General features: G+C 34.3%; 4 protein-coding genes across 5 annotated transcripts; all 4 read right to left on the reverse strand.

The window, feature by feature from the left end:
* Positions 1-260: 260 nt before the first annotated feature.
* Positions 261-4,734, reverse strand: LOC145624077 (CBS domain-containing protein CBSX3, mitochondrial-like). 2 transcript variants are annotated; one of them, XM_081677019.1, is made up of 6 exons: positions 4,592-4,734; positions 2,538-2,793; positions 2,349-2,430; positions 884-957; positions 719-779; positions 261-618 (listed from the first exon to the last, which is right to left on the reverse strand). In XM_081677019.1, the coding sequence occupies exons 2-6, from the start codon at positions 2,784-2,786 to the stop codon at positions 476-478; spliced, it is 609 nt and encodes a 202-aa protein (XP_081533145.1). In that variant the 5' UTR covers positions 2,787-2,793; positions 4,592-4,734; the 3' UTR covers positions 261-475. The 2 variants fall into 2 exon arrangements, with proteins under 2 accessions (XP_081533145.1, XP_081533147.1); XM_081677021.1 differs by having other exon boundaries at positions 2,538-2,796; positions 4,592-4,715.
* A 1,207-nt stretch (positions 4,735-5,941) lies between these two features.
* Positions 5,942-11,807, reverse strand: LOC145615227 (uncharacterized). Its single transcript, XM_081670296.1, has 2 exons — positions 10,796-11,807; positions 5,942-6,415 (listed from the first exon to the last, which is right to left on the reverse strand). Exons 1-2 carry the CDS (start codon positions 11,577-11,579, stop codon positions 6,309-6,311), a joined length of 891 nt encoding a protein of 296 aa, XP_081526422.1. The 5' UTR covers positions 11,580-11,807; the 3' UTR covers positions 5,942-6,308.
* A 511-nt stretch (positions 11,808-12,318) lies between these two features.
* On the reverse strand, positions 12,319-12,717 carry LOC145625259 (uncharacterized). Its single transcript, XM_081678323.1, has one exon. It carries the CDS (start codon positions 12,715-12,717, stop codon positions 12,319-12,321), a length of 399 nt encoding a protein of 132 aa, XP_081534449.1.
* A 5,953-nt stretch (positions 12,718-18,670) lies between these two features.
* On the reverse strand, positions 18,671-19,456 carry LOC145625260 (uncharacterized). The gene has a single exon (XM_081678324.1). It carries the CDS (start codon positions 19,454-19,456, stop codon positions 18,671-18,673), a length of 786 nt encoding a protein of 261 aa, XP_081534450.1.
* Positions 19,457-23,146: the final 3,690 nt, after the last annotated feature.

Raw genomic sequence — 23,146 nt, forward strand, 5'->3', positions numbered from 1 at the left:
CCTCAAAGTGCTGGATTGAACCCCAAATAACATTGGAAGTTCTTTCCCCTACCAGGACAACTCTATGACTGGTGTTGGTCTGTCTAGTAATTCAAATAAAGTAATCAAATTCAGGCTAGTTTAGCCAAATCTTGATCAAAGGTTCCACCGGTCACATACTCTGACATAACCAACAAACAAATCCCTAAATCAGTGACCTCAGAACAAGCAATTGCAAATTCACCCAAGTAATTAAAAGCAATAAAAACTACAAGATCAAATTTCTCATAATGAAGCATATCATTAGTTTCACCCTATTATTAGCACAAAATCCATTACACATGTCCTGGTATTTCATACACTGGTCTGATATCCAGAAGGATGAACAACCATAAAACAAATGGAAACAACATATACATTCACAGGTCTGAAGCCTATAGTCAAAGGTTTTCTGAAACTTTATGACAGGCATAAAACAAAGTATTATCGTCATCATCTAGTATCCCCCTTGAATAAATGCATTCAAGCGGTCTAACTCATCTCGGTGCTCACTAACCACCGCACGGACTACGTCGCCAATAGACACCATACCTTTCATCCCTTTATCATCAATCACTGGGATGTGTCGAATGCGATTATCTGCCACCCAAAATGTTGTAAGAGATCATTCAGGTTTAGCAAGCACCCCTAAATGACAAGGAAAAAAAAAAAAAAGAGCCAGCAATTTCAATCAACTAACCAGTCATCAATTGCATTGCCTTCAGAACCTTGGTATCAGGTGTAACAGTAATAAGTTTGTTCTGCACACAAACCAGGCATAATAAGACGTGAGAAAGTCCAATAAGTTTTAATACCATGTACCAACATATCTGTCCCGAGTAAGGTAGGGTAAGATGCGACATACCTCCTCTGTCATGATGTCACCAACCTTGGTAGACTTTGAGGATCTTCCTTGCACTATGATTTTCCTCAGATAATCTAGAATACCAAAAAGAAACTTTTATAAGTCCTGTCATAATGCTTTTGTTAGCAGCATTTAGCATGAAATGTATGTATAAAAGTTTACAGAGAATCAGGCCCATAAGCCCTCAACTCAACAAATCTGCAATCAACAGATCCTATATGAGAATCACTCATCCATGAGTGAATTTATCAACCCTGCGACACCTTATAGTGTTTATTAAATTAACCATTAGAGAACTTTGACCCTCCAATCAAACCTAAGAATGCCATGGATCAGTATATTCAGCACACAATAATCTTGCTGACAAAATTCAAACTTTTAACGAGTTCTAAACAATCCATCTAAAACTGATCAAAAACCCAAATTATTTTTAGATGAAATGCACTATTCTCAAATTGATGCAATCTTTAGAGTGCTTCCCAATTCCATTCCCAATCCACAATTCAAATTCTTACACTAGATTTAATTAAGCTCAGTCAGTCATGTTACCTTACAATGCACCCTTAAACCATCAGATAGACCCTGATTACTATCAATTGCATCTCGGAACTTCCTGGTCCTCACATGTCTTGGAATCCTTATTTGATGATGAAATGGGATACCTAATTACCAAGTTGTATTCAGTTTCTTTGCAGATACTTCTAACATCTATTACCTCTATAGTTTTATCTTACTGAATTTAGCAAAATTTTCTTCATGATTCTCATCCTTTGATATCCATTATAGCCAAGGACCGTCATCTTCACTATCAATAAATAGCATGAAAGATCAAGTAGGAGACATAAGTAGCTTACTAAATTATTTATCCTCAAAGTTAGCATAACATGACAGGCACGCAAAATTAGTTGCTTGAGTTGATCATGATTCATTATAACAAAAAAACTTCATGGTGCACTAAAAGTGTTGACTCAAGGATTTGATGTGTGTCCTACAACATCTGCACATACGGGCTGATCAATCTTCCTACATCAATCAAAAGTCAAGACCATACTTTTTGGAACAATTCCTAGAGAAATGGAGCACTATGTGGAAAGCTATAGCTTTTCAAGGTCTAGAAGAATTACATTAGTTCCAAGACCAAGTGAAAATTTAGAGAGCGATTCCAAGATTATTCATCCAAGAAGCAATTATTTAAAGTCAGTTAAACTTGAATGTATGATGTAAGTGAACTCATAAATTACAAACATAATTGAATTATATTATGATAATTTTCCGACTACAAGTTTAAACACTTAATTATTTCGTTCTGGTCCAAGCTTTGTACTCCTACACTACATATCTGGGTGATGAACATGGTTAATTTATACAGTCCATCGATGAGTTCATGATAAAAAAGAATATGGTTGATCTACATGAGGCGAAAATCTCAAAAAGAAAAGAGCCCAATATTTTCATGTTCATATACCTCTTTCTGTGATGATACCAGCAATCGACTTTTCCTCTTCAGGCTTCACAACCAACAATGCTCCCACATTGTGTTGAGTCATCTGTAAAGATAAAGATGATGTCCATGGCTGATGAGCTTGCCAAGCAACCAGACATGAAGAAATGAATTCAGTAGTACAAAACAAAGAGGAAGATAAAAGTCGCATACCGACTTAACAGCATCATAAACAGTGTCTTCAACTGTGCACCAAAGCCAGGAGCCATCAGCCCCTTTACCCTTTTCTTTCAAGATATCAGAAATGGTGGTTCTCTCAAAGCCATGCTCATCTATACGGGCAGACACAGTTGACTCAAAGCGTGCACATGCAATGGGTCTCAGAAATTGATTTCCCAGGTGTACATGTTGCAAGACTGCATTCTTTCCATTTAAGAGAAGACCTCGAACTGCCCCTTGCATTATTTTCCTGCTAACCAAAATTTTAAGACTAATTAGCACTTAGCATATGAAATATTATACATTAAAGACCAATAATATTGTAACTATAAAAACAAATAACCTACAATAAGATACTCTAAACAAAATATAGTGAGGAAACTTCAAACAAGACAGGCGAAAGGGCAAGAGATAATGAGAAATTCAAGGAAAACGGGAAGAGAGGAATGTAGGGGAAATGGTTAGAGACCATTCAATTGTCTAGGAGAAATCAAAGGTGTAGCAAGATAAAGAAAGTTAAATATTTGCCCTCTCTTTTCAGGGATTAGGAAGTGGAGAGAGGGAACTAAAGAGGATGCTAAGCACTAATGAACTCATATCTTGTTAATCGTTCAAACTCCAAGTAGTTGTTTGGAATTAGTTTGATTTGAGAATATTATATCCATATAAAAAAATTTCGCTATAGGTCCCACTAGTGGGAGAAATAAATAGTGGAGAAAAATAGTACGTTCTTCACATGTTTTCCTTGTATTGTGAATTGTGATAGCAATATAACTTCATAAGCTGGCAAAACATTATTATTGGATACAATAATTTTTTTTACTCTTGAAGCCGTATCAAGTAATGGTGACATTACAAGTTAAACATCCCTTTACCAACACTAACAATATTAATATCACAATACTATCCACTTCACAAATGCAATATTGCTCGTCACTTCAGAAAATTAAAAGTTCCTACCGCAGAGAAGAGTTTTATCAGTTTGACTACATATAATCACAAATGCGCTTCACAACTTCACATAAATCGAAAATCAATCATCAAATCCTAAATACTTAATCCGTCTTTTACAAAGAGTATAAATGTTCCAAGTAGTTGGGTGGAGTTTGTATCATTTGGGAATAATTTCATCAAAACAAAATTTAAATATGACAACAAACAACCCAATATAGTTCATCTGATGTCTCTAAATTGAAAAGTTTAATAACAAAAGCACTACATTCCTGTAAACAAAAAAAGCAGCAAATCTCTTCGGTCACACATCGAGTATTGGTTGACAGAAAATGTACAAGCATGCTTTTTACACATTCTTAATTTATTGAAAACTCATGGGCGCATTCATTAAACAGGTAATTATCAGGGAAGTCGATTACAAATCACAATCTAAATCATACACTTCACACACATTACTCATACCTTTAACCAACAATAACAACACTGATTTCACAATACTATTCACTTCACAAATGCAATATCACTCATCGTATTAGGAATGCTTCCTCTGTTTTTATACTCGGATCATTTTAACTTTTGCACTATTCAAACACTCTACTCAGACTAGACTAACTCGGGTGATTTATATAAGAAAAAACATAGTCACGTGGAAACTTGTTAGATCCATGTAACTTATATTTTCAAAATATCAACTTAAGTTAAACAAACGTAAAAGTCAACACGTTGCAACTAAAAAATCGTAAATCGGTCATCCAATCCTAAAATACAGTCTATGCAACATCTGGTGGATTTGATGTGATCTATGCAACTTCAATATTATTACACTCAAAATTTTCAAATTAAAAGACCAAGTTGACTATGGTCCAGCCTTGACTTCATAATATAAAGCCATTTTTTTCTTCATCAAAAAATTTCAACATCATAGTAATCACAAATTAATAATAACAACATCAATAAATATTTAGAAAATAACATTCAAATAAAGAGTTGATCAACTACAATAATAACAAGATCTAAGAAAAATGAAAAAAACTAGTCAAAAAAGAAATCAACAAAAATCGGAAAAAAGCGTCGGAAAAGAAAGAATAAATTACCGGCGTTGAAAAGCGACGGCGATGGTCTAGGGTTAATGGGAGGAGAGAGAAAAAGGTGGGTTTAAGGTTAGAGGTTTGAGAGAGGTGGAGTGGTGACTGTAATTGAAATTGAAGAGACAAAATGAGTCATTTTTATGGATAAGAGCTTGCAGCTTTATGTGGACCCCATTTCAATCCACCTGTCTAGATTAAAGGGACAGTTACATTTTTCTATTATTGCATATTGGATTGGATATTTCTATACTCTGTTAATTTTTATGACTAACCTTATTTTTATTAAATTATTCTAAATTGATAAAAAAAAAAAAAATGTTGTTAGAGTGAGAAAATTACTTAGTTTTGTAAAATAATAATGAATTAAAGTTACCAAACTTCGTAATAATTTAATCATTTTGTTCTAATTGTTGCCTTTAAACAAATAATTATCAATGGTGGTTCTTTATAGAAAATATACTCGCTCCATTTCTATTTCCATTATTACGCAAATAAAGGGGTAAACCCCAATTTTTTTAGCATTCCAAACAATCCCCAAACAACCAGTATATGCAACATCATAATTACCTAAACACTCCCACCCTCTATAAATCTTTTCAGGAATGTTTTTGCTTTTTTTTTTTTTTTTCTTTTTTTGCTCTTGTATGTTTTTTTTTTGTTTTTTTGACGAGATTGCTCTTGTATGTTCAAGTTATAGTAATCCCTGTAACTTTCTTCCAAAAAAAAAAATATAGTAATTCCTGTAACCTAGTTTTTGCACATAATTATTTCTTACTATTTTTCTTAGAAAGTAAAAATGTTTTAAGGTATAACATTAGCAATAAATCGGGGAGTTCAATTTAGAGGTGGATTTTTTTATTTTTTATTTTTGGAGGAAAAGCTGAAGTGGATTTTAGTATAAGGGAATCTAACAATTTTTTTTCAAATAACATCCGACAATGATCCAAAAATCATTCACCTGATTCAAATTAACACAAATTTCGACATAAATATATATTCCAGTGGGCTGATTTCATTTAAAATGCGAATAAGATCCAATGGTCATATAATATAGAAGTACTTAAAAAGGATGATTACTACTGATTAGACAACCGTCCACTCAAATTATTTACTCATATTAGATTAGGATTAACATATTAAAAATCTACTGTACTGTATTTATTTCAAAACATTTCCTCATTTAAAGTGTAAAATTATTAAATTAGCCAAACATCAATGGATAAGTTTTCCGATTTTAAAGGCTACTTTTAATGAGTGTTCACATGGCATGTTTTAACCCAAAATTTTAAAAAAAAAAAAAAAAAAAAAAAGGAGGGGGGGACCATTACAAATATTACTACGGCAACCTCGTGGTTTTTTTTTTTTTTTTTTTTCAACAAGCTCAACGATTAAATTACAGTGTGACTTTACATGGAAGATTGACTAAAAAAAATGCTTCCAAAATACAAACCTGATAAATTGTGAACATACATGGTTGTAAAACTACAGGCTTTCGGTTTCTGTGTCCCGTGTTGATTAATAGTTAGGGGTTTCCATCCAAAAGGAGAGACTGAATTGGAGCACTTGAAAGTTGAGGGACTAAACTGCCACCCTGGGTGAAGTTAAGGGATCTCCAGAGTTGAAACTCACCAAAAAAAACACAACATAACTATGTCGCATGCACAATGTTCGCAGTGCATATGCCTCTACCATCTAATTTGCAGCTTGAAAAGACCTAGAATCGTCATCTCACAGAGGCCATCATTCTCCAGTCATGCTTCTTCCGGCGGCCTCTGTGATGGGCTTTCTGCTCTGAGAAAGTGTTTTCCCCAACCATTTCCAACTTAGTACCTATAACAACATTATCAAGAGTATAATTAGCAATGCCACAATTATTTCTATAGTCCACTAAAGCAATCGAACCATTGTTCCTTCAATCTTCCAACCTATTTGTCATGTAATATCCAAATAGCTGAAGTATCAATCAATACGTGTATTTTGGATGTTGCTAATGGACAAAATGACAGAAGATGCTAAGCCAATCAATTACAGTCAATTTTATATCCAACAACAAGCCTCATAATCTCAGGAAACAGCTGCAGTATGCAGACATAGTAAGCTAAACAAGCTTTGATCAATATTGTTTGAACTATCCATTACAAAAATAAAGGAAAAACTATGTTTAAACTGTCAACACTGCCAGTCAATTATCCATCCATCAGAAACTGGTAGAACCACCCACTACTGACAATGATGAAAGACACCACATTTTCTCTACATGATCCATTGAACAGCCAATCCAACTTTCTAACTTTAATTTCTATGATTCCCATAAATGCTAAGCTTTGAAGTACACGATACTTTGTGATACATCCTGATCATCTTCAGTTTTAAATCATTGAAGTTCTATCTCTTAATTTTAGTTTACATTTTACTTAAAAGTCACCAAGGAAAATGGTAATGTCCACGACTGAGTATAAACAAGAACCTTTTTACATTCTAAACCTCTTCCAAGGTGGTACTGACCCTCATAAACTGTTTTGTGTTGCAAGTCGCACTATATCAAGTATGTTACAATTTTTTTATAAAATCATACTCCCTCCGTGTTGGTAACTACTCCCTTGGTCTCCCTTTTTTTTTTTTTTTTTTTTTTTGCACCATGGGCCCACTTTATAGAGAGCTTTATGAGTCATAATGCAAAAAAAAAGAGAGAGGGAGTATAACTAAGTGACCAAACTGATCCTCTTTCTCTCCTCCTAGGTTATCCACAAAATAGATATTCTGACCCATTTGAGTAAAAGAACATGGCACTGCAAGCCAGAAATTACAAGAGTAATGTTATTGCAGTAAATGCTCTGAACCATTGTATCTCTTCTGTAGTATCTTAGCACATTTAGAGCAGATTATTGTTGTGAGGTAAGGTCTTGAATCTTGACACTCCACAAAAATACAACAGTATGACTATAATGTCTTATGAAGACAACATTAGAGTCAGACAGCTGAAGAGCAAGCTCAATTGAGCAACTGTAGATCATATCAAAGGCCAGCAGTCAAAGCTAACACCTAGGCTTCTCGCCTTGAAAAGCATTTAAGAATCAAGTCAACTCTTCCTTCACTACCACGGCAAAATATAAGTATCCATTTACAAAACTTATACACCTAAGACTTTCTAACATATGAGAGCCTAAGAAGCTCCTGATGATGGATACTGAAGTAAGATCCAAAGCTAGATAAAGACTTTCAGAATGTGTGACCGTTTACTCAGCATGGGAAATTGGATGCTTGTTCCTACAGGTGACTCACTTGACCTACTCCTCACTACAATATCCAAAATTGGCAGAGGACAAGAGCAGTTGCAATAAAAAGAGACAGAGGACCTGGGGTATTGGTTCAATCCAGATTACACCACAATTTAAGGAAAAAAAAAGTAAGAATAAAGGGATAGAACACGTGCAACTGGCAAAAGTCACTTTATCTGAAGTTCTAAAGCATCATCATGGTATGATAGTTAAATTCTTCTTTTGAAAAAGGAAACTTCCACAGCATAAAATCTAACAAGATTCCCATCACACATTAAATATTAGCCACATATTCTCCTTCACTTTAAGTTTCTCAATAGATTGCTATCAAGTTTCAACCTAATAAAGTAGTCACTTGCTTCCCACAGCACTCGCCATCAAAATTACAGCATATCAAGCCATGTGTTAAGTTTACTACTTTTTTTTTTAGTGATTTGAGGTTGTGGGGTTAATATATATATATATATATATATAAACCAACCTATCAATTAAAGAAAATTTGCCAATTACAACCGGTAAAAGTACATTTTGCGGGTTACAACCAACAAATTTCATTTTTGCAAATTCAATCAATCAATCAATCAATCAATCAAAGCCTTAATCCCAAAAGTGGGGTCGGCTAACATGAACCAAATTTGATTATTCCGTGTAGTCATCAACATAAATCTTTCTCCTCCATCCCTTACGATCCAAAACTTCATCCTCACGTAAATCCATGCACTTCATATCCTTCCTCACTCCTTCCAACCAAAAAAGTCACTAACATTTTAGACTACAACCCAAATTACAACCAAAAAAGTCACTAACATTTTAGACTACAACCAAAATTCGATTTTCAGCCACGTTTACCGGAATATGAGCACATTATATCAATAAATGATTTCAAACTAGTATTGACTCGGGATAATTTTTTATATCGATAAATAATTAATGACGTCGTATTCCAGCGAAAGTGACCAAAAGTCGGATTTTGGTTGTAGTTTAATATGTTTAATGACTTATTTGGTTGTAATTTGCAAAAATAAACTTTGATGGTTGTAACTTACAAAATGGGTACTTTTACCGGTAATAATTGGCAAATTTGTCATCAAATAACTAGGTCTCCAGACACTCCCAAATAGTTATTCATTCCGTTCTCCATTCCTTTGCCTTATACTCACCTAACATCCTCGATACTTATTTTCACCCTCATCCATAAGCAACATAATAATTTAGAAGCTCCAATGGACAGCCCCTATAGGCCTATACATTCACCAGTGTATACAAATGCTATTTTCTTCTTTCTCTGCATGTTCATACACCTTCCTTTACCTTCCACCTCTCCCCTTACTTTCTAAATCCTATACACTTCAACTTCACAGCACTTACCTTGTAGAGTTGCTTACGGTGCAGGACATAGATATGGCCATATAAAATGGGAATGAACAGTTATAAAATTTTGAATTTATAAAATATGTATGGGTATTTGAGCCAAGTTAACCAACAAGAGTTGGCTCAAGTGGTAAGCACCTTGATGTCGCTTAAGGGAGGTCTCGAGTTTCAGCCTCACCGAATGCAGAAAACTAGTTGGGAGACTCACCCACCATAAGCCAGGTATGCAACCCGAGTCAGATCCGGATGTATCCGGTGAACCGGATGGATCAAACTAAAAAAAAAAATGTATTTGAGCCAACTTGTGCTATCTAGAAAGCACTCCTACCACCATATACACACAAAAGACAATTTTTCTCTCTATCTTAATCTTTCAAAACTTTTCCCACTTGACTTGCCCACCGCCCACAACCCACCACATGTATCAGCTGCAGGTGAATTCAGGTGCTACAAGGATAATTAATGGTTTCAATACCACAGGAAGTTTCCAATTCTAATGGTATTACTAATTGTGAAAAACAATGGTAATTAGATTCAAGTAGTCTTTCTTATTTGGAGAAAAACCTCTTCACAGATCAATACAAAATCTCTAAATCGTTACTGTTTTCATTTGTTATCCGGTGGCTGTGTGGCATATAAATCTGAATACTGTACCTTCCACATCTTAACCCACAGCCAGCCATCAACCCATTCTTTTCAATCAATAGGCACATAAATCAACCGGCTTTGCCTGGTTAGCTAAATAATATTACAACCAGCTCCTATTCACTCATATGGAGTGTATGGACACATTAAATTGACTGGAGCTGAACTCCTACATTCTACTCTTGTATTATCAACCTTCTAAATAGATTCAACATCTTCACCAACGAAGACAAAGGAGTATTGTCAATATTCTACAATACTCCATTGGGTTAATGCAACGACGACAAAGGAGTATTGTCAATATTCTACAAGTTGAAATTTCTGAAGTTTTGCATGAACTTTCCGCAATCAGTGTATGGAAATGAAACAGGCCAAGCACAAACAAGAGACAAACTATTACGAAGTAGTATATACATTGGGTTAATGCAATGTAGACAAGGGAGTATTGTCAATATTCTACAAGTTGAAATTTCTGAAGTTTTGCATGAACTTTCGGCAACCAGTCTATGGAAATAAGCTGGTCAAGCACTAACAAGAAACAAATTATTACGAAGTATTACATAAATTGGGCTAATGCAACGAAGACAAGGGAGTATTGTCATTTTGAAATTTCTGAAGTTTTGCATGAACTTTTCACAACCAGTCTATGGAAATAAAACAGGTCAAGCACAAACAAGAGACAAACTATTACAAAGTACATACATTTACACTCACGCAACTTAACACACAAAACAATTAAGACTTGATAATGCACAACAAACACAATAAAACCAATGAACCTGAATCATTGCATATAGCATAATGTATATCCTAACTGAAGTCTACAAGAAATTTCATAAGCCAAAAGATCAAAAGAATGAAAGAAATGACCAATATCCAAATCCAAAAACAAGTAAGAGATAGTTAAGCTATGTACCTCCAAATCTTTCACCCCACAACAACAACCTGGTATCCTCTTCCTCATCATCAATCTCATCACCATACCCAAACTCCGCATCGCCGCGATAACCAGGCTCACTCCCGTACCCGGATTCGCTCCCCTGCGCATCAAACCCGAACCCCAAATTCGAACCCTCCCTCTCCCCAACCCCATTCCCCCTATCTCTCTCCCTCTCCCTCTCTCTCCTAGCTTCACTCACATCAGAAGCCCAACCATTAGCATTCCCACTAGCTCCACCATTCACAAACAACTCCCCACTCGAATCGGTCCCGCCTGCCGCCACCATAAAATCCGAGCAAGTAGCCGTTGCCGTAGCCCCAACTGAGCAACCCCGCCCATTTCGGGTCCCACTACGATCACTGCTCCTCCCAGAAACCGACCGTGACCCACCTCGACGACGTCGTTTCTTCGCCATCCAACGAAACTTATCCTTCCTACTGTTATAGCTACGGGATTTATCACCACCATCGTCGAAAAGACTGAGCTTGGAGAAATCAATTGAGTCAATTGAAAGTGAAAACAGAGAAGTAGCTCGATCTGCTAAACAAGGACGTTTAGGATGAAGCCCAGATGTTTTTTTATGATTAGGGTTTGAATTTAAATTGGAATTGGTTGAAATGTAAGAATCAGAATCTAGGGTTTTGGAATTGGAATTGGGATTGGAATTAGGGTTTGTGTAATTGTTGAAGGGTTTCCATGTATGGAGTTGCAATAAGCATGAATCAATCGAATTGCGAGATGTTAGGGATTTAGGAGACATAATTTACAGAAATTATCCAGAATTTGGTGAAGAGATTAAATTACAATTGGGGTAAAAGGGGCTGGATTTGAATTTGAGGAAATTAGAGAAAAATAAATAAATAAATAAAAATTGGAAGGAATTGTGAAGAGAGTTTACACAAAGTAGCAGTAAAAGTTGCAGAAGATTGAGGTTGAAGATGAAAGTGATGGTGATGGATAGATTCTAGAATAGAATACAAGTACTAGAATTGACATATACGGAGTACTTTCAAACAACCTGATGAATGGTGTACAAAATACAATAAATATCGTATTCCCTCCTCTTGTTTTTTTTTTTTTTTTTTTTTCGTCCGTAATTTTATAAGATCATAGTCATCCATTGCCCAAGGCATTGGTGGTCATCACATTTTTTCACTTTTGCCCATGCCCTTCCATTGATTGCCCTATAATTTTGTGGTTATTGATTTTCTCTTTCTTACTTATACTCTACCCCATCATGACTATATGAATTAAATAATTAATTAAATTATTACATTATTTAATCAACATTGATTAAACGTAATTAAAAAATTATTCATTATTAATGTAAATTGTGATCTAATAATCGTTAATTAAGTAAAAAAATGATAAGATGATACGATATCATATTATTTGACAATACGATAATAAATCTTAAAAATACAACAATACATAGAACATTTCTTTAAAAAAATTTAGCATGATATTTAAATAAAGATAGCTAAAATTGCAATAAGATATTATTGTCGATTAGTATGCCTATTATTACCCCCAAACTTGAGCCACAAATGTTCCACTAAATCCGATTTTAGGGCTCTATGCATATCTTCATCACGAACACGAGCTCTATTAGGCATATAATTTTCCAAACTTGCAATTCGATTTTCACTATTTTGATATTGAAAGGGTTCATTATTATTTCTGCTGCTTGAAGATGGAGGTGATGCTTGATCATATTCGGTCGGATCATAATATGTTGTATATGTATCTCGTTCATCCTCAACAATCATGTTGTGCATAATAATGCAAGCTATCATAATATTTCCCAACATTGATGCATCACGAGCAAGAGCGAGATTTCTTATTATTGCAAAGCGAGCCTGTAATACCCCAAAAGCACGTTCAACGTCCTTTCGCATACTTTCCTGTTTCTTAGCAAAAAGTCCCTCTTTTTTCGTTTTGTGGGAGGGATATCACTACTACAAAAAAGGGCTAAGTAACCACTCAAAAGACACCATTTATAGCAGTAAACTGGTTTCTTAAATAAAGAAACCATTAATTTAAGAAATATAGTTTCTTAGGATAAAATAAAAAACCACTCATTAAATAGGCCATGTATGGTGTCTTTGATTAAATAAGATAAATTAAATCTAAACAATGGGTCAAAGATACCATAACAAGTGAAAATTGGTTTCTTAGCAAACATAAATACGGTAAATAATAATACCCATTATTTTTTTTAATCGATACCCATTTTCGAGGCTGGCTCAACCCAGCACGGTGCTGGACCAACACAGGGGTAAGGCGGTCATTTTCACATCAAATGAAAGTATTGTGGTTGTATTGACACTGTTCATACATATATCTATACAACTACAAGCTAAGAGAATTATCTACATGTTTCATCATGTATATTTCGTTGGTCATCTTCCCTAATTTTATTTGATTTCCCGCTTTATTCTCTCTCCTCAATACTTTCTCTTCTAAGCCACCATTGATGGCCTTCCTCTACCACCAAATTCTTGCCCGTTCCCCCTCCCATCAACCTGCTGCCCTTTTTCTTCCATTTTTCATTTTTCTTGTTTCCGGCCACCCAGCAGCTTTCTGGGTTTTCAATGACGGGTGGGTTTTGAAGATAGGTTTTTGGGTTGTGTGGATGGCCTAAGGTGGTCGAAATCAAGGATGGGTGGGTTTCGAAGGAATATACATAGGACAATATCACCAAGATACCTAACAATAAAAATGTTTACATGACAGATGACAATAACTGATCTCTATTTTTATAAGACAAATAGAAGCAAAATATGACAATAACATATTGAAATATGACAATATAAATGTTTACATGACAATAAAATTTAACTATATCTACCCTTTCCCTATGTCCTAAACCTTATACCTAATAGTCCATGTCATCAATCCAAACCTCCCAAAATAGACAACGATCCAATAGTCCATGTCATCAATCTAAACATCCCAGAAAAACTCAATCACAAACAGCCAATAAATATGATAAAGGAACCACTCGTCCATGTCATCAATCCAAACCTTCCAAAATGGACTAATCACAATCATTCCACGACATAAAGAACCAATTACCTTTATTCTTGATCAGCTACATGGATTCAGCTATTCAGCTGATAGAGCCCAAAATACTAAGTAGTGGGACAACTCAGCAAATTAAGAGACATGGCAGGATTATGATACAACTAATTACGAGAAAATGCATAATCAAATTTTTTAAAAGGTTTGCTAACAACAGTAATTTACAACTAAATAAATGTAACGACAGCAAACTAATCTAACAATGACAGTAATTTACATTCAATTGACAACAATTTATTCACTTATGAAAATAACTGTTACAATTATACTAGAATCGCTAACAACTTTTGAAGTGAATTATTGTTACATGGACTTTTCTTTTAATTAATATTCAAATAGGATTGTTAAATGGTTTGTTACTCAATTAGGATTGATAATTGGATGTGACTTTGTTATCCTAATGGAATGCTTAGAATCAACTACATTTAACAAAGTCTAATAAGTTCAGGTCAACTCAATTCCTAACAAGTTCAGTTCAGTTCAATTGAGTTCAACTCAAATCAAATCCTAATGAATTGTTTATGAGAGAAGGAAATTAGGAAACGAGAACTAAACTAAAAGCTAATTGGACCTGAACTGAACTTAACTTAAGTTGAAGAGAAGAGACCCTTAATCCTAATTGAATCCTTTGAAGAAGCCTTTAATCCTAATTGAATCCTTTGAAGGCCCCTTTATCCAAATTGAATCCTTTGAAGAAGCCTTTAATCCTAATTGAATCCTTTGAAGGCCCCTTTATCCAAATTGAATCCTTTGATATTCAAATGTCGATTAACATTCTTTAACAATCCTAATTATAGTTAAACACTATTATCAATGTAATTGAAACTCAAATTGAATCCTTTGAAATTCAATTTAAATACTATTAACATTCCTCATTATAGTAAAACATGTAGGAGTTTATAGGTACTAATTACGGAAAAACATGAATCATATTCATACAGTATCTAATCCCAAGATCTAATTCATAACACATAAAGAACATATAATTGTACCTTTAAAGCGTGATTCCACGTGCGATCAAGCAAGAACAATGGGAAATAAAGAACCCCAAGCGTGATTCCTCTACTTGGTCCACGGGCACATATTAAACATCCACCAATGCTAGTTAGTCGTGATTGAACGCTGCAATCAGCCTTCGACGGAGAAGAGAGACACAAGCTAACCACGAACCACCGCGACGAACACCACGAGCCACCACGAGGGGGCGCCGGACGTACGAACGAGGGGAGAGGGAGGGCGTGAGGTGAGGAGAGTGTTTAGGGTTTTGGGACTTGGTTGTTTGTTTCACAATCTACTGTATGTTGATTGTCTATTCAACCCTAGGCATGGATCTTATTTATAGATCACATCTCTAAATAAGAGTCCATGTCAAGCCCAAACACCTTATCTCAAACACACTACATGGTATGTCATAATCTCATGAGGCCCATTAATAAGCCTCTTACTTGTTTAACCCAATATCCTTGTTGTGTGACCTCATAGGATCCATTCTATTGGGATTTGGACTATTTAACTAGCTCAAAGATCATTTGTCATATCTAGCACCAAACAATGACGACCCAAAAGAACGAACTTATTATCTCCATAATAGTGATCCTTGATATATCTAGTAATTACACTTATCGAAGACACTATTAATTCAAAACAATGTAATTGAAAGTTAAATCCTATATACAATCCTTATTGGAATTGAACTCAATTACCAATCCTAATATAAAATGAAATGCATTTAACAACCTTAAATGAGACTCAACTTATCCTAATTATAGTTAAAAAACTATTCTTTTATTAATGAAAATATGATAAATAAATGCCAACAACACTTTATGTTCTTGATGTCAATATCAGACATTAAGAAATAAAGGTATGACATTAACACCAAATTCAATGACAATACAGTTCTACCTCGTTGCTAATACCCCAAAACACAATCCCCCAAACCCTCTGTTAACCCTAAACCCCAAACCCCATTACATTATGACAATGTATATGTCAACATTACAATATATATGTTAATATGACAATATAAATAAATAAGATAACTATGTCTATAAAAAAAAACATATTACAATATGACAGTATATATGTCAACACGACAATACATGATAAATGTCATGTCATCATCAGACAAACCCTCTGTTAACCCTCTGCCATGTTATCATAAATGTCATGTTATTCAACCTCATTTGCATAATAACGGACCAATCGTTGTAACGGTCTTGGAAAGCGCGCCAATGATGTATAAATATGGGCATACAAATTGATACGTATAAAATACATACCAATACAAAATAAGGGCCCACCAATAACATTTAATATTGATAAAATTGGTGCGCTGGTCCAGCACTTTGCTGGGCTAAGCGTCACCCACCCATTATCACGACATAAACTTTTTTTTATAAAACCTGTTGACTCCTCTTCATCATTTTGGATTATACTCCGTATCATTCTTCTCTTTTTCATCTCAGTTCATCCTCACTCAAGAAGAACCCTAACACTTCAAATCAACGACAATCTTGATTTTTTCTCCATAAATATACAAGAATATTGTTCTGAATAAGCTGGTCTATCAAAACCCTCAATTAATTTGATAAATATGTGGTTTCTCTCTCATTGACTTCTTTATATATCCTTGAATTCGTGCAAATTTGGTTCAAATTGAGACTTATTTGGCTATTTTGAGCACGGTAATGGTGTTTTCTCACAAAAAGAACTTCATTTTTCGATGATTATTTGGTTTTCTTGATCCGATGTTATTATCATTTTTTTTTTTGTAAATTTTGAATTTTCTGTTTTTTTGCATTTTGTTGTGTTTCGAGATTTCTTCAACTGGATTATTGTTGTTTTTTGTTTTCTTGTGTTCAATTTCAAAATATTGGAGTTAGATTGTGATTTTTTTTTTATATAAATTACCTGCTAATAATTGAATTTCTTAGAAGTTTTGGCGACAAGGGATAGAGAATCCAAGTCGTGTAAGACGGTAAAGGCATTGGAGGATGTCGATGGTGGAACGGCGCTGGTATCTCTCTTTTATTGTCTTCTGATTTCAACTAATTTCTTTATAAAATTTTAGGGTTCATATTTTGTAATTCAGTTTAATTGTAGTAGTTTTTGGGTGTTTTCTGAAGAACACGGTTTATGGGTATATACAATATTTCGATTCAATGGTCTTAATTAGTATTAATTGATACTTTAACTAATTTGAATCCATTGCTGCGTTTTTTTTTTTTTTACTTGATATGCTTATTTTGACTATTTTTTGAATTAATTTTGTAGATCTCGTTTTAATTGAGCTTTTGTATTGAATTTCAGATACACAGATGGTGGTTGTGGACTTGTGGTGATGGCAAAGCTTGAGTAACAAGGCTAGTCGGCCATTTTTGTTCGTCGAAAAACCCCCCAAATCGAAATCTAGGGTTTCCAATTGGGGGGTTTTCGGTTTTTTTGGGGTGGTGGTTTAGGGGGGAAAGGTGGTGGGGATGGCGGGGGGTGGGGTGAAAGTGGTTCGCCGGGGAGGGGTTTGGGTACCGGCCGTGAAGGGAGGGGGGGTTTTTCGAGGTGGGGGAGGGGTTTAAGGGGAGGGGAAACGCAGGGAGAAGGGGATGGGGTAGGGGAGGGGGTGTCGAAGGGTGGGGGACTGCCCTCGCCGGCGAAAATGGACCACCGGCGCAGGAGGAGGGGTGGGTTCGGGGGGTGGTGGCTGGTGGTCGGTCGTTGGGGGTGGGGTGGGTCTTGGGTGGTTGGGTTTTTTTTTTTAAAGTTTTTTTTTTAATTTTTAAAGTTTTTTTATTAATAAATTAATTAATATTTCAACAACCAATTAGAGGCTACCACATGGCATATTAGTCATTAAGGGCATTTGATGACATTTTTCTTAAACTCAGAAGTATTTGGTGAATTTGAAAATTTTGATGGGTATTTGGTGAATAAAAAAATAACTCAGGGGCATTTGGTATAAATTCCATTAAATTAATACTCCAACATTGAAATAAATTAAAAGAAGAAGTCATAATGTTTACTTATTCTCCATAATTTTGTTTTTATGTTTAAATGAGTTTTGTTTGATTTTGATTTCATATTTCACACGAAATAATAATAATAATAATAATAATAATAATAATAATAATAATAATAATAATAATAATAATAATAATAATAATAATAATAATAATAATAATAATAATAATAATAATAATAATTATAAGAATAATAATAATAATAATAATAATAATAATAATAATAATAATAATGATAATAATAATGATAATTATTATTATATTTTTTTTTTTTTTAAAAAAAAAAAGTCTAAGAGACCATAGTTGTAACAACTCTAGTCTCTTATATTATATCTAAGAAACCACACTTCTGACAAAACAAGTTTCTCATCCTTCTATATAAACTGCTTAAAGAAAGACCTAAGACACCATGCTTCTTTCAAGTTTGGTTTCTAAGTAATATTTAAGAAACCATACTGAATATATGGTTTCTTATGCTAAGAGACCACTGAGATAGAAACCATACCAGTTATGGTCTCTTAGGCCTATTTCAAATGGTTTCTTTGCCATTTTTTTTAGTAGTGTATGGTGGGAATAAATGCTGCCCATCTAGGATATATACCATCAATAAGGTAATATCCCATATTGTAAGGGTGGTTGTTTATGACATAGTTAATAGGGGATGCACGACCTTCAAACACATCATTAAATAATGGAGATCTATCAAGAACATTGATATCATTACGACTACCCGGTGTCCCAAAAAAGCATGCTAAATCCAAAGATCATATGACGCCACGGCTTCCAAAATTAATGTGGGCTTTCCGGCTTTTCCAGAAAACATCCCTTTCAATCTAAGAGGACAATTATTCCACCGCCAATGCATGCAATAGATGGATCCGAGCATTCCCGGGAAACCTCTTCGTTCTGTAATTCTCAATAATTTTACCAAATCTTCTTCATTGGGTTTCCTAAGGTATTCATCGCTAAAGTAAGAAACAATACCTTCTACAAAATGTTGTAAGCAATCTCTTGCAAGAGATCCACTAATCCGAATGTAGTCTTCCACAGAATCAGCAGAGGTACCATATGATATTAACCTCATAGCCGCTGTGCATTTCTGCAATGCTGAAGCACCAAATCTACCAGTAGCATCTTTCCTCTGTTGAAAGAACAAATGACGTTCTTCCAAAGTATTTTTTATGCAGAGAAAGACATGTTGCCTCATTCGAAATCTTCGACGGAATAGATGTGCAGGGAACACCGGAGGATCTGCAAAGTAGTCGTTCCATAAACGAGCTTGACCATCTTCACGATGTCTTTCAACAGGTTTCCTTGGTGCCTTCGGAATTTGATTTAAAGTTTGATATATTTCAACTGGATTGGACATCATTACTTGATCCATCATTCGATCAATATCTCGATTTGTTTGTCTACGCCTTTCATAACGTTCATCATCACTGTCATTTGATAATTGGATTAGTAGATTAGAAACATTTTCAGAATTTAAAGAATTGGAAGAGGAATTAGAAGAGTTAGAAGTTTCTTCTGAAGACATATTTTATGAAAGATATTTTAATTTGAGAATAGAAGGTTGAATGAAAAGCTAATTGATATAAACCATTTTATAGCACTATGGTGCATGTATGCTATCAAAACACATACGTACACACAATAATTCCATTACTCAAAACAATACATGTCTTCCATTGAGTAGCCATATCAATTGTATTTTTGTGATAGTTCATGTCTGTAAAGATGCTTGTATATTGATTCTTTAGGAAGGGTATTATCAATGCATCAACTTTTTCAGTAAATAAATGTTACTTGTTGCATTGATACATACATCAATGCACTATACCCTTCAGAAAATAATTGATACTTTTTTTTTCAGTGATATGTACATCAATGCACCAGTATTTTAGTATATAATTCATAAAATAATATATTTATTTTAAAAAACACACTAGTAATAAGCAAACATATATTATTAATTAAAAACGGCAATACAATAAAACATAACTATTAATATCTAAAACACAATTAAACTTAATTGCGGAAAAAAAATACAACAATGGTAAACATAAACTAATTAGAACCAATCACAATAACTTAAAGCGAACAATAATTAACTAATATGATGGAAATAACTTCTTCACTAAACTATATCTCAGCTCTTGACCTGCTTCAGATAAGTATGACTTTGAATCAAGATGCTTGAACAACTCCATATTAATTTTCCTTTGCTTTCTTGCTTCTCTTTCCCTTTCTAACTGAGTCTTTTCCCTTTCCACTTGAAACAACTCTACTTCCTCTTCTCTCCAGTACTTTAATCTTGTAAGTTCAATTTCTGTTTCTGTTTGTCGTGTTATGTTCATGTTTTGGACCGTATCCAACCAACTTTGCCATGCTTCTGATGGCATATTCGCCATTTTACTCTTACCTTTGTTTTTGCTGGATTCATTGCTTGAAGGGAAGCCAGAACACCCAATATCACCACTGGTTGGTGTATCTGGGTTTGTTGATGATGATTAGTTACCATCTTCATTCATCCTCATTCTTTTTGAGTCGCTACCTTGAGTGGATGTCTTTTTCTTGCAAGTGTCAATAATATTTTCAGCCGGCTTCCAAGCACCATGTTAAGTTAGAATATCCCAAGCATGTTGATCGTGAAAGGTTTTAGACATCAACTTTGTCTTGGTGTTGTCGGAAGCATAGATCTTATACGTTGTTTTCATAAAATCCTCATCATTCTCACCACTTCCCCTTCTAGATTGAGCATTAGCAAATGAACCACAAAATTTAGAGCATGAAGCATTTATCCTTCTCCACCGACATCTAAGTTGCTCTAAACCTCTAACCTTTAACAAATCTTCTTGTGTAACCCCTTCTGTACCTTCCTCAAAACACTTTTGTTTATATACTCTAACATTATCATACATTTGTTCAATTTTCTTCCAGAAAACTTCCCCTTTCTGGTTGGTATTAGTTTTTTTTTTTTACTAACCTCAAGCCTTTATTAGTTTCTTCAACTTCTTCCTCATCATCACCGTCATCTGATGGTGCGTTCAATCTTGTGACATAGTAAAATGTTGTGAGACAGGAAATGTGGATTCATCTTGAGATAATTGAAAATTTTGAAAAGATAAGCAATTTGTAGCTGGAAAATCATCTTGACTAAATGAGATGTTTGGATATTGTGGTGGCCGTTGAGAGAATTGAGTAAAAGAATTTGAATTTGAGAAATTTACATTTTCAGAAACGTAAGTAGAAAAGTGTGTTAAATCAGGTGTTAAATCAAAATTCAAATCAATAGGATGATTAGAAAAAGAGGGATGAATATTTGAATTATTTTGAAGTTGTGATGATTTTTTGGATTTTGTGGGATTTTTTTTTTCCTTTGGGATTTTGGGTTATTCATCTCCGAAGTTTTAATTTCACTAACCTTGGATTACCACAAAATTTTGCTTACTTAAATATGGGAGTAATAATTGGTGAAAAAAAAAAGTTGAATTAAAATACCTCAAAATTATACTCATTTTATAGAGGGAAAAAAATTAGAGTCGTTGGTATAATTATTTTTTGAAAAGAGTTTTTATTTAAAAAGTTATGACCGTTGTAAATTTTACAACGTTTATATTTTACTTTAATTGCAGACAATTGAATTCAAAATGGCAAAACAAACAAGATGATGTCAAGTGTCAACTCCCAAACAAATTAACCCAACTTTATTCCCTCCACCAATTTCCCACGTGAAGCTATGTATATTGAATAAAAAAAATTCTCATCAACCAATAGCACTTGGACAAGTGTCACCATACACAAACATTACCCACTCTTCACAAATGGGCATGGCCATGACCTGGTTATGCACCTTTTCCCTCAAAAACTATTTTTTGGATTTTCTCTTTCTTCATGACCACCCAAAGAGGGCAACCAATGGCAATGCTCTAAGTCCGTTAAATATTATATGCAATAATTATTAATTTATTATATTTGGTAACGAAGTATTAATTGCAACAGAAAAAATCTTAATTTGTATTTACCCCCTTGGATCTTGCTAAGAGCAGCCACAACGGTGGGGAGCACCCTCCCCACAACTCTCTCTCTCTCCTCCATTTGAGCTACCTCACTATTGTAGGAGGTGACCCATGAGTAACCCATTTGATGGTGATGCCCTCTCCGGCAGGTCACCTATTGCCTCGGCCCACGTGAAGACAAACGCTGTGTTTCATTTTTTTTTGTCATATTGTTGTTTTAAACGGTGCAGTTTTGATGTAAAAAATAAAAAAAATCAGAAAGTCAGACGCGCGCGTCAGGGAGGACGCGGCCCAGTGAATTGTCACCATATGTCCCACTTAGAGTTGTGTTGATTCAATTTAAACCATTGATTTTATAGCTGTTGGGGATTATATTTTCAATTGATTTTTGTCTTTTAAAAAACTTTCAACCGTAAAAATTAAAAAAAAATCTGCTATGAATTTAAAAAAAAAATAATTGCTAACGGCTTTTTTTATATTTTTGCCTATAAAAAGAGACCAATATTGCCAATGTTATTCGCACTTAAAGTTTTTACCATCCCTCTTCTAACCCGCAAAAGCTAAGTTATATATTATCTAAACCCAAAAAAATAATATTAGTCCTAATTATGGATCCTAATATTCCTAATAATCAAGGAAATAATTATTTCTACTCCCCACATAACCCAAATTACTAAATTAATTCCAATTCTCCAAATTTTCAAGCTAATCTCCACTTTGATCCAAATGGTCTTGCTAATCCAAATGTTCAAAGAATGTGATATTATAACATTCCTAACCGACCAGTAATAAATTCCTAACCAGTTTCAACAACAGTTTCCTAACCAATTCCAACAATAATTCATGAATCAAATTCTCCAAAAATTTTCTTCTAGTTTAATGTTCCCAATGTCTCAACACGTTGGAAACCAAGTGGAGAATAGTCCAACAACTCTAGGGGGTGATGGAAGTAGTAACAAAACTCCTCTTGAAAAAAATGCCAATGATGATGAAAATGACGTTGATGACGTTGATGGTGAAGATTCGCAAGATAGCAACACCACCTCGTCAAATTTTAGAATAGAAACATTTTCAGAATTTAAAGAATTGGAAGAGGAATTAGAAGAGTTAGAAGTTTCTTCTGAAGACATATTTTATGAAAGATAGTTTAATTTGAGAATAGAAGGTTGAATGAAAAGCTAATTGATATAAACCATTTTATAGCACAA

The sequence above is a fragment of the Chenopodium album genome, chromosome 3, assembly GCF_948465745.1.
Source record: "Chenopodium album chromosome 3, dcCheAlbu1.1, whole genome shotgun sequence".
In the NCBI taxonomy this organism is placed as follows: domain Eukaryota; kingdom Viridiplantae; phylum Streptophyta; class Magnoliopsida; order Caryophyllales; family Amaranthaceae; genus Chenopodium; species Chenopodium album.